The 16,692-nt window shown below is 41.7% G+C and overlaps 1 protein-coding gene across 2 annotated transcripts in view; it reads right to left on the bottom strand.

The window, feature by feature from the left end:
- Positions 1-16,664, bottom strand: part of COPA (coat protein complex I subunit alpha) — a 44,227-nt gene extending 27,563 nt beyond the window's left edge. For both annotated transcript variants that reach the window (XM_081825322.1, XM_081825323.1), the window contains exons 1-6: positions 16,507-16,664; positions 13,284-13,397; positions 13,032-13,105; positions 9,127-9,207; positions 5,060-5,136; positions 4,228-4,337 (exon numbers count right to left, since the gene is read on the bottom strand). In XM_081825322.1, the coding sequence (XP_081681448.1) occupies positions 4,228-4,337; positions 5,060-5,136; positions 9,127-9,207; positions 13,032-13,105; positions 13,284-13,397; positions 16,507-16,546 (496 nt within the window). In that variant the 5' untranslated portion in view covers positions 16,547-16,664. The remainder of the gene's footprint in view (positions 1-4,227; positions 4,338-5,059; positions 5,137-9,126; positions 9,208-13,031; positions 13,106-13,283; positions 13,398-16,506) is intronic.
- Between the last annotated feature and the right edge of the window lie 28 nt (positions 16,665-16,692).

The following is a 16,692-nucleotide window of genomic DNA, read 5'->3' as shown; positions in this document are numbered from 1 at the left end:
AAAATAAAAGCCATTACTGAAAATAAAACCTAAGTCACTTTAAGCCTAAATGTTGGCCTGTCGGAAAATATAAACATTTAACTTTAATGACTGTATTTCTCTTTGTTGTTCTAAAATTACAATATTAATGTAATCTCTTCTCTTCCAGTGGCACGCAGACATCAGCACTGGGGAGGCAAGTGCTTAAGAGGGCCCGACGGTGTCAATCATCTCGTCCCCTGTCCAAGATGAGCATTTAGTCAATAGGTGAGAGAAATAAAGCCGATGCTTTAACAAAAATGCACTCTCCAAGGCTTCATAAATACATTATCAAAGGGATGTCTCTTCTCACTTACTTCGCTTGTCTCTTTAATGGGATCTGTCAACTTCTAATGAGTCTGGTGTATGGAACAGATTCAGAGGAAGACACAGAGACAGACAGCTGTGAGGAACTTCACCTCCAATAAGCTTCAACAAACCCATTAAAAGGAAAGCCATATGACAGAATGCGAGCCTTTGCTGCACTTGCTGTCATGACCCAGGAAAGGGGGAAGAGCAAAGACAGAGAGATGAATAGGGACAGGCAGTGAAAAGATACTTAGAGAAGTATTTGAGCGTTTGACAAGCCACTCACTACGACTGAACGACAGATGGAAAATTTCTACAGCAGCTACTCAAATCCAGAGGGAAGGGAGTTCACTCTCAGACTGGACCAGTTTGACGCACGCTTCCCAATGGGGGCCAGGGGAAGTAGTAAAAAGAGAGGAATAAGGACAGGAACTGGCAGCAAATTAATACTTTTTTAGTTGTCATTTCAAAGATTAAGCCTGAATTACATGGGCTTGACATGCAAAGGTGTAAGCACATTAAGATAATTTAACTGTCAGTTTACTTGGAAGATCAAGCTATAAAAATAACCTATCTTCTATATCTAGATTGTAAATATATTCTCTTTTAAACATATTTTACCAGGCTAACAGAAGAGATTCAGGTTAAGTAAGCCCCATGGGGCTCAATTCTCATGGGACAGATAACAAGAAGACAGGTTTTCCTTTAAAGATCTCCGTTTTCTTACTGTATATTGAGCTCAGAGAGGTAGACATTCCAAACAATTAGAATTTTCAGCAGTCCTTTAAATGTGAGGGTATTCATTCTCTGACTCAGAACTAACTTTTCCTCTCTCAGAATTACTACCTCTGGTCCCTAACAGACCTGAAAGCTAATTACTCTTCCTGTGTTCAGACTTATTTGAACCCAGGCAAAAATAATTCTGCTAAAAAAAGTGTGCTGACTTCCAGAAAAGGAAAGATTAAATGTGAAAGTCTAACTCAAAGCTCCATTTGGTTAAAGACCAAAGCATCTCCTTTCACTCTGGTTAAGGGGTTACTGGAAGTCAAGAGAGTTGTAAGTAGAGAAAACACAGAAACAGTAAAGAGAGCATTCACATCAGTAGAGCAAGTCAGCACAAAATTCTCAGTATCACATATGCTAAGTATAGTGACTGCAATATAATTAGATAGTGACCCATGCACTGCACACATTCAAGAGCAAGTAGAAACCCCAACTGGGGTCACACTCTCGCCCTCTCTTCTTGGATTTAAGGTCCTTAATTCTGATGCAAAAAATGATCTTCAACCTACAGAAGTGAAGAAAAGGATTTCTTGCCTTGGGCATTTCAGGTTATCAGTGAGAATCCATCCACCTAACTGCCCCAATCACTATGGCTAGGCCACAGGCACCTGCTGCGCGTGCATCAGGGGGCGTGACCAGCACTCTCAGAGCAGGGCAGTAAGAGGCTCTTCTCAGAATTAAGCCCTTAATGGCCAAAGCATCCCTTTATGCATGTAATAAATTAACTTCTTTATGATCTACAATGTCATTAGCTATATGCCATTCTCATAAGAAGTGAGAAAATAGTCACTCAAAGTATTTGAGTAGTGCTCAATCCTGTCACAGAGCTCTGGCTGAGAAACACGATTCTAAATAATGGCTGCTGATCAGCAGGAACAGCATGAGCCAGACCCAAGCCCATCAGGCTCCTATATCCAGAGACAGAGAGGGGGTTTTGAATGTGTGCACAGTGAAAAACCATGGAAAGCCATAGCTAGGTTACTGAGAAAGTAAATAAGGAACTTCCTGGCACTAGCAGTGAGGAGGGAACACAGGCTCATGGTGCTTGTGCTCAACTCCTGTCGGCAAAGCTGGTCACATCTGGGTGTACTTCAAAAAGCCTCATCAGTCTGACGAAAAACTGCAATGGCAGAAGCCCTAGTGAAAAGGAGTACAACTTGCCTATCTCCAACAGTCTTGTTGATGCCATTCCCTTCTAATCCCGACTCTCTGAAAACTGCAGAAGATTCTAGAAGTTCTAAGATGAGAGTCATCACAACAGTTCACCATGACACAGGACTCAGACTGTCATCCCTGAGTTAAAGACCATACATAACATACGCTGAGTTTCCATCAAAAACTCTTCTCCTGGTTGGGAAGGGAAAGGGGCTGGAGAGATAGATAAGAGCATCTTGTCACCTAAATCAGTTTTTAGCTCTTCAGATCTCTGCCACACCAAAATACGTATACATTAGAAAGTCAAAAAGTTAAAAAAAAAAAAAAGAACCCAAAGGTTCTGCTCTCCTACTGTCCTCATCCTCCCCTGGTTGCCTTCTATGCTGCATGAATCCTAACCAACTGCTACTACAATATTCCAAGTGCTGCACCCAGAAATCCAAATTCCTGGCTTGCTATTCATTAGTGGCTTGTACGAAGAGCAAGTACCACACTGCTCTAGCCCACCATGTCACAAGGGAGCTGAGAAAAGCTACCACCTCGGCCACACGATTCAGATGGATGACACCTTTACCACCAAAAAGAACCAGGCCAAGGACCTCTGAGGGGCCTTCCTTTTATAGAACGCAACAAGTGTTTTGCAGTCTAGCCACTGACCTTCCACAGAACCCCAATCTCTTAAGAATTCCGAAGGCAACAAACAAAGAGAGACTATTCAGCAAGTGATAAGTAAATTTTTTTTTTTTTAAAGATTTTATTTATTTATTCATGAGAGACAGAGAGAGAGGCAGAGGGAGAAGCAGGCTCCCAAGGAGCAGGGAGCCCGATGCGGGACTCGATCCCAGGACGCTGGGATCTTGACCTGAGCCGAAGGCAGACGCTCAACCATCTGAGCCACCCAGACGCCCCGTGATAAGTAAATTTTACTGGGCAGGGCACCATAGCATTTGGAGTTCCTTTTCCATATTCTACCCGTCCACAAAGCACTTCCAGCCGGCCAGCCTGCTGGCCTACCGGCCTGCCCACCTCACAGGGGCTGTCCTTTCCCCACATTTACCCTCTCGGCTTAGGAACTTTTCATGTTTCCTCTACATAGTGCCAACCATTTAAATCCTTACCCCCAAATCAAGATACATAAACTGTGAAAGGAGAGATTATTCCAACTATCCAAAATCTACAAATCTGTTTTAATTTCTGGTCATTGTAATTTCTAGAAGTCTGCCCATTGAAAGGTGTTCTGGACATAAAAATCCCACTTCTCCTGTGCTCCCTACATTAGAAGAAATGGAGGGATTTTCCTATTTCTAAATGAGGTCACAGGATCCCAGAGTCCTGCTGCCCCGCATTAATCTATTCCCAAAATTCGTTTTGGTGGAAGATGTTATTTCTTGTTTTACTTTACTGGAAGGCATGATTTTTTTTTTTTTTTTAAGATTTTATTTATTTATTTGACAGAGAAAGACACAGCAAGAAAGGGAACACAAGCAGAGGAGCGGGGGACAGGGAGAAGCAGGCTTCCCGTGGAGCAGGCAGCCCAATGTGGGACTGAATCCCAGGACTCTGGGATCATGACCTGAGCCGAAGGCAGATGCTTAACGGCTGAGCCACCCAGGCGCCCCTGGAAGGCATGATTCTTAATCAAATACTCCCAAATATATAGATTCTATATACTATACTATATACCAGTATCTAGATTTTAACTAGATAGATACTCTTCTACCTACAAAGTGAAATTTTCTTCAAGTTAAATACACTTTCCAGAGCAGCCACTTCTCTCAAGAATACCGCTAACTCAAAGTACCCTCAAAAGCGGATTTAATACCCTCATAAGCAGAGATGCCATTACATGAGAACAGAATATTCTAACTTTTCCTGGTCTAAGCCAACTACCCTCACTATTTTAAGCAATTGCAGTTTTGCGCCAGACATGATGAGGCTGTCCCCTGAACTTGGGCAGCTCACCAGAAATATCCCAAACACGCACAGTCTGGTCCAGGCTGGCTGACACAACCAGGTCTTCTGAGGGGTGAAACTGAGCACACATTACATAATGGTTGTGTCCTGTTAACACGCTGCAAGAAGAAAAGAGAAAGACAATACCAAATTAGAGGCAGGACTCAACAGACTCCTACACACTAAATACTACTCTCCATTTTTAACAGATAACAGACCCAAGTATTCTTTTTGGAGGCAAAGGCAAGTCAACCTAACAATTCTGAACTAGTAACAATAAGCAAAGTCAGCTGCTTTAACAATAGTCCCCTTCTTTGCTCTGATGCTTCAGCATTTAAATATTACTAATTGCAGGAGACAGCTCTCCTCTCATATTAAAAACGTTCATATATCAAAATAAATGGAGTCCTAGTAATTTATACTGGAAACTACCAGTTAGATTTTGGTGGGATAATCCCTCTTAAATGGCCTCATTTTTCAATGGTCCTTACATCTTCATGAGAAGTTCAAGACCCAAACACAAAACAGGATGGAGGTCTAGACCTTGACTCATGTTTCACGAGAACAGAACTGAAAACCAGCTAAAAGTTTTGTTCTAAAACCTAGTGATAGGACCTCCCTTCCCTGGCAAGAAATGATCAGAAAATCCGGATCGATACATTACTGACAAGATTGCCTCTGTATTTATCATTTTGCATGTGAAAGCATCTTACAAATACAATCAGTAATGAATCAGCGGGCAGGGCCCACTAGGGAAGGGAAAGGATTGCTCTGAAGGGAAGCTCATAATGCAAACACAGGCAGAACGAAGCCTCTCTCTCAGCCGCATCTCCTGCTTTACCAGACACAGGTTCTAGACTGCCAGTTCCACACCCGGATGGTCTGGTCATCTGAGGCACTCAGAATCCAGGGATATTCCTGAAAGACAATCCAAAGGGTTTCGACACTAAACAAATGTGTTCTTTCGGGCTCTGTAACCATTCCTCTCTTTGGAGGAAACCCCCCACTGCCAGACGTCTCAGCTGTACTAGAAAGGGACCACAGCTTCTGATCTGCAGCCTCGCTGTCTCCTCCCCACCGTTCTGCCAGCTTTTCCACACCGGCACTTCCACCTGGAGATTTCAGAACAGAAGCCAGAAAAAGGCATAAAGGATTCTTAGAGGCAAAGAATATATATCGTACTTACTTTTCTGTGTACATGTGTGCATATGTGTATTTCTATTTATACACAGCTAGTCCTGTAAATTAAGATCCTATGAAAGGGTCTTCTCTCTTTCACTCTAGGATTAGAACACTGTTTTATGGTCTGACTCGTCAGGCCATCCAGTCTCAAAAAATTCCCATCCCAGGAACCAAAGCAAAAAATAACATGGAGAAACAACATAGCTCTTTTTGAGTCCATAAGCTCATTGAGAAAAGAAGGTATTTCTTATTCACAGTTGTATCTTCAGTGCTTAGCAAAGAACTTAGTAAGTACAAGGCACACATATACTTATTGAACCAAAAAAATAACAGAAAGTTTTTCTAACTTTCCAACTGGATGGCAACTTGTTACGCAGGTCTTCAGCACGTCCCTTATGCCGACAACAAAAAATTCCTGCTTCACAGGGCATCTTATTGAGCGGTTATCATTCTCAAATGGTTTTCTTTTTTTTAATTAATCACATATATTTCTATTAATTACTTAACATCACTGAAACCCAGTTTTTTCCATCCATAAAATGGGGTTATTATAGACATTTCTGAGTCGAATGATTCTTTGAATCATCCTGTACATGGAAGGAAGTTTAGCAGCATACCTGGATCCCATGCACCAGATGTCAGCAGCCTTCATTCCCTAAGCCGTACAACAAAAATGTGTCTGGACACTACCACATCCTCTGGGGGGCAAAATTCCCCATGGTTGAGAACCATGGAAGAGGTACCTAAAACCATTCTGGCAATTCAGCAAGCATTCCATTCACACTGGCCACCTCCTCCTCCAATCATTCTAGACTTAAAATAAAAGCAAACACCACAGGGTCTTACACTGCACATGATTTCTTCAAAGTCCCAGTAGTGCTGGAGGTAAAAATTTAGGATGAAAGGACCTGGAGAACGGCCTTAATAAAATGTACTTCCTCCATTTTGTTTTGTGCATTAAGAGAAGTTTCAGGCATCAAACAGAGAGCACGCTTGGCTTCATTTCTCATAAAGTGAAACAGGTCCTCCAGGACTAAGTACCAGCAGGATGGCCTTGTCAACACCAGCCGCGAGCTCACAGCAAAGCATGCACCGTCTAAGAATTTTCTTTTTCATCATAAGTGTACTCTTTGATCCCCATGCTCTATTTCACCTATCCCCCCACCCACCTCACTTTTGGTAACCATCAGCTTGTTCTCTATAGTTAAGAGTCTGTTTCTTGATTTGTCTTTTTTTTCCTTCGCTCATTTGTTGTATTTCTTAAATTCCACATGAGTGAGATCATATGGCATTTCTCTTTCTCTTATTCTGCTTAGCATTATACTCTCTAGCTCCATCCATGTCACTGTAAATGTCAAGATTTTATTCTTGTTTAACACTGAATATTCCACACACTTCTTCATCCATTCATCTATCAATGGACACTTAGGCTGCTTCCAAATTTGGCTATTGTAAATAATGTGGCAATAAACATAGGGGTGCATGTATCTGTCTGAAATAGTGTTTTTGTATTTTGGGGGTAAATATCCAGTAGTGTGATTACTGGATCATAGGGTAGCTCTATTTTTATTTTTTTGAGGAATTTCCATATTATTTTCCAGAGTGGCTGTACCATTTTGCATTCCCACCAACAGTGCACGAGAGTTCCCCTTTCTTCATCCTCACCAACACTTGTCATTTCTGGTGATGTTTTTAGCCATTCTGACAGGTGTGACATGATATCTCACTGTAGCTTTGATTTCTATCTCCTTGATGCTGAGTGATGTTGAGCTTCTTTTCAGGTGTCTGCTGGCCACCTGCATATCTTTGGAGAAATGTCTGTTCATGTCTTCTGCCCATTTTTTAATTGGATTATTTGGTTTTGGGTGTTCAGTTTGTTGTTGTTGTTGTTGTTTTCAAGCAGGCTCCAAACCCAGCATGGAGCCCAACACGGGGCTTGAACTCAGAACCCTGAGATCAAGACCTGAGTTGAGATCAAGTGTCAGATGCTTAACTGACTGAGCCACCAGGCACCCCTGGGTATTAAGTTTTTTAAGTTCTTTATATATATTTTTGATACTAAACCTTTATCAGATATGTCATTTACAACTACCTTCTCCCATTCCACAGGTTGCCTTTTAGTTTTGTTGACTGTTTCTTTTGCTATACAGAAGCCTTTCATTTTGGTGCAATCCCAACAGTTTATTTTTGCTTTAATTTCCCTTGCCTCAGCAGACATTATCTTGAAAAATGTTGCTACGGTCATGTCAAAGAAATTACTGCCTGTGCTCTCTTCAAGGATTTTTTTTTTTTTTTCTTAAGTAAGCTCCATGCCCAGCGTGAGATCAAAACCTGAGCTGAGATCAAGAGTCAGCTGCTTAACTGACTGAGCCACCCAGACACTCCTCTAGGATTTTTATGCTTCCAGGTCTCATATCTAGGTCTTTAAACCATTTTGAGTTTATTTTTGTGTATGGTGAAAGAAAGTGGTCCAGTTTCGTACTTTTGCATGTATCTGTCCGGTTTTTCCAACACCATTTGTTGAAGAATCTGTCCCATTGTATATTCATTCCTCCTTTGTCCAAGATTAATTGACCATATAATTGTGGGTTTACTTCTGGGCTCTCTATTCTGTTCCAATGATCTATGTGTCTATTTTTATGCCAGTACCATACTGTTTTAATTACTACTGCTTTGTAATATAACTTAAAAGTCTGAAACTGTGATACCTCCAGTTTTGTTTTTCCTTTTCAAGACTGCTTGGGCTATTTGGGGGTCTTTTGTGGTTCCATAAATTTTAGGATTGTTCGTTCTAATTCTGTGAAAAATGATGTTGGTATTTTGATAGGGGTTGCATTAAATCTGTAGATTGCTTTGGGGAGTATAGACATTTTAACAATATTTGTTCTTCCAAACCATGAGCATGGAATGTCTTTCCATTTCTTTGTCTCATCTCCAATTTCTTTCATCAGTGTTTTATAGTGTTCAGAGTACACGTCTTTCACTTCTTTGGTTAATCATTCTCAAATGTTTTTGCTATAATTTTTGCAATCATTCTAAATTTTTTTTAATTTTACAGAAAGAAATAAAACTATACTTAGCCAGGAAACTCTTATTTCATTATATTCTAACTTAATTCAAGAGACTTAATCAAGAAACAGTACAAATTAAATCTAATAGCACAGAATTATAGAAAGATCCAGCCAGGTTGAGACTGGTTAAGAGGCTGGGAGTCTCTAATCTACATTTAAGTCTGTCTTCTAGGAGACCTGACAGATCAAAGGTAGAAAGCCTGGCTAAAGGAACAACCTCTACTGTACCCGAAAATCCTAGGATAGAAGTGCTTGATTATGTTAATGCTTCAAAACATTTACTAGCTCATCAAAATGGCATCTAACCTTGCCCTCCCTCCAGACACACTTTAAAAACACCCCACATGGGATTAGTCTGCACACTTTTGTTCACGAGCTCAGCCAACCTGAAATCAAATCTCTACTTTTCCCTATAGAGAATCAATGCCTTCCTTATACAGCCCACTGAATCCAATTCAATTCAATTCAATATAACCCTGAGTGCTTCCTTTTGCAGAAGGAAACAAAGCAGAAAGGTCAACACCACACAGACTCTAGAAGAGCCACTCCAAGAACTCCAATAATTCTGTTATCAAAGCATGGGTTCTCGAGAAGCAAGAAGATTCCCAGAGAACCTGAAGAATGCTCTACAACTAGAGCCACAATGGCTACTTACGTGATGGAAGAATGTGGTGCGAATGTAGTCTAAGTGCCCAAGCAACGTGAAGAGACAGCGCCGAAGCTTGTAATTCCACACCTGCAAAGAGAAATCCAACTAAGCAATAGGACATAAGGGTCCTGAGCCTCAAAGAGGTTCAGGCTTCTCAATAAATACATCTGGTTTATATTTTGGCATTTCTAAATAAGTAGGAACCTTGACAGGAAGTCTTGTTTAAGACCTGTTTAAGGTTGGAGGTAGAAAGATCAAAGATGAAAATGTAGGTCAACCAAACATATGGAGAGGGGAAAAAAGGCAAGGCTAGGGACAATTACGGAAAAGTTTTTCCTTTCTTTGGGGAGAAACTATCTCAATTTAGTAACAGGAGACAAGAGGTTTATCCGGGGCTTAACTCTTCTTTCTACTGCATAATTGTGTTCTTAGCTTGAACACTGACCCCCAGTGTGTTACCTACTACCTTAACTCAAGATAAAAAAAGCAGGACAGATACCATGATTCTAAAGGAAACAGTAATATAACATATGGTATCATCTTCTCTTAGACTGCTAACTTGGTGGCAAACGATGCCCAAACATTCACAGTCTGTACTGAGCAGACAGACTTTAATTCATCACTATGGAAAATACTACATTGCTCACCATTAGGGTGAGCTAAGCAGAAAAACATCATATTCAGATATAAAGTTGAGCTAACTACCAAAGTACCAGGTATCAATGAACATAACTAAGAAAGACACTAAACCAGGACCAGAAATGTAAGCATACGCTCCCATCCAGAAAACCTCCCAGAAAGTGCAAAATTGAGGTCACTTGGCTTTTTTTTTTTTTTTCACTTGGCTTTTTTAAAAAACACTTTAACATTTAAAATTTTTTTTTATAATCTACCCTCAAGCCAACTAGTTACTATTCCTTTTTTACTTAAAAAAATTTAATTTTCTTTTGTAAATTACAAAAGGTAACACCATCTCCTGTAACAAATTCAAACAACCGGGAAGTATGATTGTCCAAACAAGAATGCAAGCTCCCTCAAGGGGGGGTCCTTGTCCACCATGCTCAACACTATACCCTTAGCATCTAAAACAGCCGCTAACACTTAGGAGGTGCTCAACAGGTATGTGCAGAAATGAGAAAAGGTAAACGACATGAAACATGAAAGTGAAATGTGAAAGTATCCCAATACTTTCACTGTCATCTGTTGAATTATCTATAAATAAAATACATGTACACAATGGAGTCTGAGTGTCACACAAAAATTAGATCATACCATAAATACCACTCTTAAAACTTTTTCCCCCTTACAGAGTTCAGTGTTTTAAACTTCCACATTTCCAGCTTTATAGTCCTCCACCAAACTCCAGAACTGTGAATCCTTAAAGACAAAGACCTGCAGGGTTTCTAGACTCTGGCCATCTGTGGCTCCCTGTGGTAACACTGCACACCGAGCCAGCTAGCTAATTCCTTTATTTAATGGCTTTATTGAGATACAATTCAAATCCCCAAAAAATTTATCCACTAAAAAACAAAGAATTCAATGTTTTTAGTACTTTCAGAGCTGTGCAACCGTCACCACCACCAATTTTAGAACACTGTATCACCCCCCCCCAAAACTATACCCAATAGCTGTGACTCCCCATTTCCTTCCAACCCCTCCAACCTCAGACAACCACTCATCTACTGTCTGTCTTTACTGATCTGCCTATCTGGACATTTCATATAAATGGAAAATAGTCTTTTTTAAAAAGTGTTAATGATTTGGGGAATAAATCTTTTTTCTCAAATGTCACCTAGTCTTTCCTTTCTTAAACAGATTATAAGGAACCCAAGTTAACCATTCTTGATAGTCGATGGTCATCAATATAAATGACAAATACTTTACTAAAAATATTATATAAAGTGATATCCCTAGGAGCTTTTGAGGTCTATCACGTGGTTTGAGCTTCCACAAGCCGCCCCTAGGATGCAGTACGAAAATCTAAAAAACAGAAAGAACTGTCCTTCCTATAATTCTAAGGCCTCTTTTCTCTGTGGGCAGCCATCACTTGTCACGCCTGTCACCTAAGTTATGCTGTGTAATCTAAAACATAACTTTCTGAGCTAGCTTCTGAAAAAAGTATCTTTTTTATGAAGTAAATTTCACTGGTTTGATTGGATACACATGCTTAATGAAAACCTGTGGAAGTAAAGAGAAATTTTTGATTTTTTATTTTATAGGTTCAAAGCCTCTGGCTCCAGTTTTGCTTTTATCAGCCAAGCTTCTTCAAAGAGCTGCCTATATTCTACTGCCTCACTTTTACATTAAGGTGCTAGGATCACTAACATCTTCCTAATTAAGCAATCCAAAGGTTACTTGGTCCTTATGTATTCCAACCAGTTTCTCCTTCCCCAAATCCTCTCCTTCCTTGGCATCCAATAGGCTTCTGCTTCTTCCCCTTGGTTCATCTCCAACCTCTAAAATCATTCTTTCCTATACTAACTCTACTTACTCTAGCTCTTAAATGACAGCTTCTCTTCTCATTCAACATGATCCCAGAGGGACACCTTCTACCACCTCTGCTTTGGCTCCCTCCTTCATGAGGACAACTCCCAAATATGACTCTAGTGCAGACACATCTCCACAAACTGCCCCTTAGGTACCTCAAACTCATCAGTATCAAGACGGTATTCATTACCCGTCTGCTGTGGACTGAATGTCTGTGTTCTCCCCCCAGTTTATAAGTTGAAATCTTAATGCCCAATGTGAAGGCATCAGGAAGCGAGGCCTTTGAGGGGTGCTTAGGTCATGAGGGTAGAGCCCTCCTGAATGGGATTAGTGTCCTTATAAGAGAGACTCTGCAGAAATCCCTCACCCCCTCCACCATTTGAAGACACACAGAGAGAAGGCAGCCGTCTACAGCCTAGAAGAGGAACCTCACCAGAAGCGGACTGTGCTGGCACCCTAATCTTGGACTTGCAGCCTCCAAAACTGTGAGAAGTCAGCTTCTGTTGTTTATAAGCCACCCAGGCTGTGATATTTTGTTATAGTAGCCCCAACAGACCAAGACACCATCCTCCCCCAGCACTCCGGAAAACTGCACCTCCTCGTTTTTCCTCTCCCCGTGAATGGTACCCAGTGACGTAGGCTAGAAGCCTGCAATAAAGGTCATCTCATTTGTCTCCCCTTACCGTCCCTCCAGCAGACTCATTGATGCCCTTCCTTAAGCTCTCAATTCCATCTCTGTCTCCATTCTGAAATTCTACCGCCTGAGGTCAGGCTTATGCAACAGTCACCTAACTGGCATCTCTGCATCCAGGCTTGCCCGCTTTATCCAGTCCTTTCTCTAGACTACCACCCAAGTAATCTTTAAAAAAAAGTGAACCTGATGTCACTCCTCTACTTAAACCTCTGTAATGGTTCCTTGTTATCTGTATGATGACATCCACATTTCTGAGCACTGCAAATAAGTCCTCCAGGATCCGGCCCCTCTCATCTTCTGGCTCTTCTCTCACCTTCTCTCCAGAGTTTATTCACGCAAAACTAATTACATTTCTCAGATGTATCCAGCTGTGCCATGCCTTTCTGTCTTTGACTTGGACTGTCCTTGCTGCTTTCACTTTGGTTATCTATTGTATCACTCAGCAAACTGTACATGCTATTATTTAGGGTGTATATGTATCTCCTCCATTAAAATAAAAGCTTCTTGAGAACAGAGATCATTTCTTATTTATTTTTGAATTCCCAAAAAAATAAAACAGTGTCTGATGTTATCACAGTAAGTATTCAATAAATGTTTGCTGGATAAGTGTCCCTGATAACATCAGAAGCCTGAGCTCTGTATGAATGCGATGTCCTGTTTTTAGTCCTTTCCACAACGGCCAAACCCCAAATCCTATCCTTTACTCCTAATCATAACAGACCCTTTATACCTTAATCTTATAGTCATCTCCTCCAGAGACAAACAATGGCTGCTGCTTATGGAAGTCAATGCCTCGTACTGGACCTGGGGAAAAAAGCAAGCAATGTATGTTAAAGAGAGCTGTACTTCCTAATCTCTAAGGTGATTCTTATTCAGGATCCAGCCCATCCATATTCTCTAAACCTAAAGAAAGCTTAAACTACTCCAGAAGACAATAAATATTTATATCTCTTTAATTTCCTCCTAGAAATTGTTATCTTACCATCATGTTCATCAAACTTGTCAATAAGGGTACACATCCGATAGTCCCATAACTGGATGACCCCATTGTGTAAACTGGTCAGGATCCAGGGTCTTTTGGGGTGAAAACTGAGCCCTAGGGAGAAAAAACAAACAAACAGGGAATGATCCAATGAGCTAAACATGGCCCACAATGGCATCCTGTCAATTTAGACAAGAAAAGCGAAGAGCTAAGTTAACCCTAGGTACATACACTCATTCACTGAATGCCAGACATCATGAATTTTATGCTGTTAGGTGCTGGATTTTGTTACATTGCTAGACTTTGTTTTAGGATGTTGTGAGGTTACTTGTTTTGAAGTTTGCTTTTACTTTTGTTAGTGTGGGTCCACAACAGCCTTTAGTCTAGATCTAATTTGGCACCACTATTAAGGCAATACCACCTGAGGTCTCTAGATGATGCCCTGCAGTATTAGGAGGCCTTCGATTCTGGCTAGTAGGAACACAAAACTATTCCCAGCTCTAAGTGAGCTCCAGGGATTATTCTGCCTTCTCTCTAGAGTTCTTTCCCAGGTTCTAGGTCATTTCCTCACATGCATATGCAGATTAGGACTCAGACAAAGGCCTGACAGCATCCCCTGGAGAACTCCAGCATTCCCTGTGCAGCTCACTCTTTGGTATTTTGTCCAGCAAACTCTGTCTTCAGTGAGACCACAGGGCTCTTTCCCCTTCCCTATACCGCAGCCTGGAAACTCTCCAGGTAGTAAGCTGAAACAATCATAGGACTCACCTTATTTATTTCCCTGAATCACTCTCCTGCACTGCCTGTCATGCAGTGTCTGAAAATTTTTGTTTCACACATTTTGTTCAGTTGTGCAGCTGTTTTAAGGTGGAAAGGTAACTCTGGTCTCTGTTACTCCATCATGACTGGAAATGGAAGTCCACAGAAGTAACAACTGCCAACCAGTCTGGAGTGTATCCTTTCAGATTTGTCATGCAGACCATATCATTTTATGAAAATGGAAATACGTTATGCAAACTTCTTTTCTTGCTTAGCTATATACCATGGATCTCTCTTTTTAACAACAGCAAAATACAAATGTACCATATTTTAAAATTATTTTAGTGATGGGCATTTAAGTTTTTTTCCCTGACGTTCATCTATCAGAAAATAGAGCTTAAAGAAAATACTTTTAGGGCGCCTGGGTGGCTCAGTCAGTTAAGCGTCCGCCTTCAGCTCAGGTCATGACCCCAGGGTCCTGGGATCGAGTCCCACATCGAGTCCCACATCGGGCTCCTTGCTCAGCAGGGAGCCTGCTTCTCCCCCCTGCCTCTGCCCCTGCTTGTGCTCTGTCTCTCTTTCTCTCTCCCTCAAATAAATAAATAAAATCTTTAAAAAAAGAAAATACTTCTACACATAATCTAGCCTGTTTGCATTATTACTGCTTTAGGCTAAAGACCTGGAAGTAGAATTGCTCAGGAATAGGGTATGTGCATTTAACATTTCCATAGATACTATCTGATTGCAAAAAAACTAGGGATATACAGTCTCATCAGGTTTCTGAAGATAGCAGTTTTGCACACAGTGCCCAACATGGATGTTATTGGTTATTTGTTTTGTTTTACTAATCTAAAATTTTTTAAAAAGGATACTTAAGTTTTTTTAAAAGATTATTATTTTTTTTTTTAAATTTATCTGTCAGAGAGAGAGAGAGAAAGCGCGCACAGAGGGAGAAGCAGGCTCCCTGCTGAGCAAGGAGCCCGAAGTAGGATTCCACCCCAGGACCCTGGGATCCTGGTCCAAGCTGAAGGCAGACGCTTAGCCGACTGAGCCACTCAGGCGTCCCTTTTTTTTTTTTTTTTTTAATTTCTTTCATTATTAGTGAGTTGGAGAATATTTTCATTTATTTACTGAACACTTACATTTCTTCTTCTAAGTTTTCTATTTTCCCATTAAAAGTTGTTTATTTTTTTCCTTCATGATATGTAGTAATACTCATTAACAGACAGTAACTCGCATATATTCTAACATCTTTTCACCCACTTTCCTTCTCTACTGCCCAGTGAGAAATCAGGAGAAGGGAAAGTTCAAGGATCATGAAGACCCATTTCAGCCATCCATAAATTCCATCAAGACTCCCACAAGACTTAGAAACTGCTCAGAATCTATTCCCACATGAACAACGGCCTCCAGTTTTTGAGCTACTGAGTCTACACCAGGCACTGTAATGAGCGTTCTCATACACTATCTCACTCTAATTCTAAGGAAAAATGTTAATTATTTGCATTTTAGGGATGAGAAAGTGGAGATTTAGAAACCTTAAGTAAGTTGCTCAAGATCATACACCTTGTTAGGGGATGTTTCAGGATTCCAAAGCAAAGCCCTTTTGACTCCAAACACCAAGTTCCCAAACACCTTGTTCTAATGCATCTTACTAAATATTCAAGATATATGTACATATATTTTTCAGGGTCTCGCCAGATCGTACTTCTCTGCCCTTCCCATTCTAACATTCTAAGAGACGACTATTGCTCTTTCAATCATTTGCCCTCCACCTCCATCCACTCATACTCAAGCTTTGGAGTTGCCATATTTAGGAAATAAGAATGAAGATGCCCCGTTAAATCTGAACTTCACATAAAAAGCGAACAATACTTGAAAATTATTTCGTTGTTTATCTGAAATTCAAATTTAACCAGGCGTCCTGTATTTTACCTGGCAAACTCACCAAGTTCAGACTTCATGGGGTTACGGGCCTCAGTGTCCTGTTTGCAGGTAGGAAATACCGCCCAATGGAGGCACTGGACGTTGCTAAGGTGCAGCCAACGCCCCCTTAAGAGAGGTAGCCGGTGCTCATTTCCGAAAATGCTAGACTTCGATGTGAATGGCACAGGTCGAGACTCGATCCCCAGGGCCACTCCCTACAACACGGTCATCAAAAAGCCAACAGGTCACAGGGCCCCGGGACGGGAGCAAAGTCGGGGGCAGTGGCCCCAGGAGAAGAGGGAACGGAAGGCACTGGGAGCAGGCCTACCGGGCCTCCTGCGCTGCGGGAACCGCCACAGGTCAACCACATCCCGAGGGCGCTCCGCAGAAGAGAGCGCTGCAGACCCGCCGCCAGGCCGACCCGCCCTCCCCTCTTCCTCCGGGCTCGCTCGGTGGGCCCCACTCGGCCTCTCTCGCCCCCCGCGACAGCGCCGCGCCGACACCCAGAGCCCGAGCTCCCCCTGGTTTTCTCCATTACCTTTGACCCGCGCACTCTTGGTCTCGAATTTGGTTAGCATCCTTCAGGCCTGGGGCTCCGAGGCACCGACCCGAGCCCCGCCACTCCCTGCGGCCCTTCGGCTCCCTCCACGTCAGCGCCGCTCCGCTGCACCTCCCGGAAGCTCCCCGGACACGAACTTCCGGTCCCAGGAGCCCCGGACCACAG

This window comes from Leptonychotes weddellii, chromosome 6 (genome assembly GCF_054177405.1).
Source record: "Leptonychotes weddellii isolate Sample4059 chromosome 6, ASM5417740v2, whole genome shotgun sequence".
Lineage (NCBI taxonomy): Eukaryota > Metazoa > Chordata > Mammalia > Carnivora > Phocidae > Leptonychotes > Leptonychotes weddellii.
The sequence above is the reverse complement of the archived record's forward strand: the minus strand, read 5'-3'. Positions and strand labels throughout refer to the sequence as shown.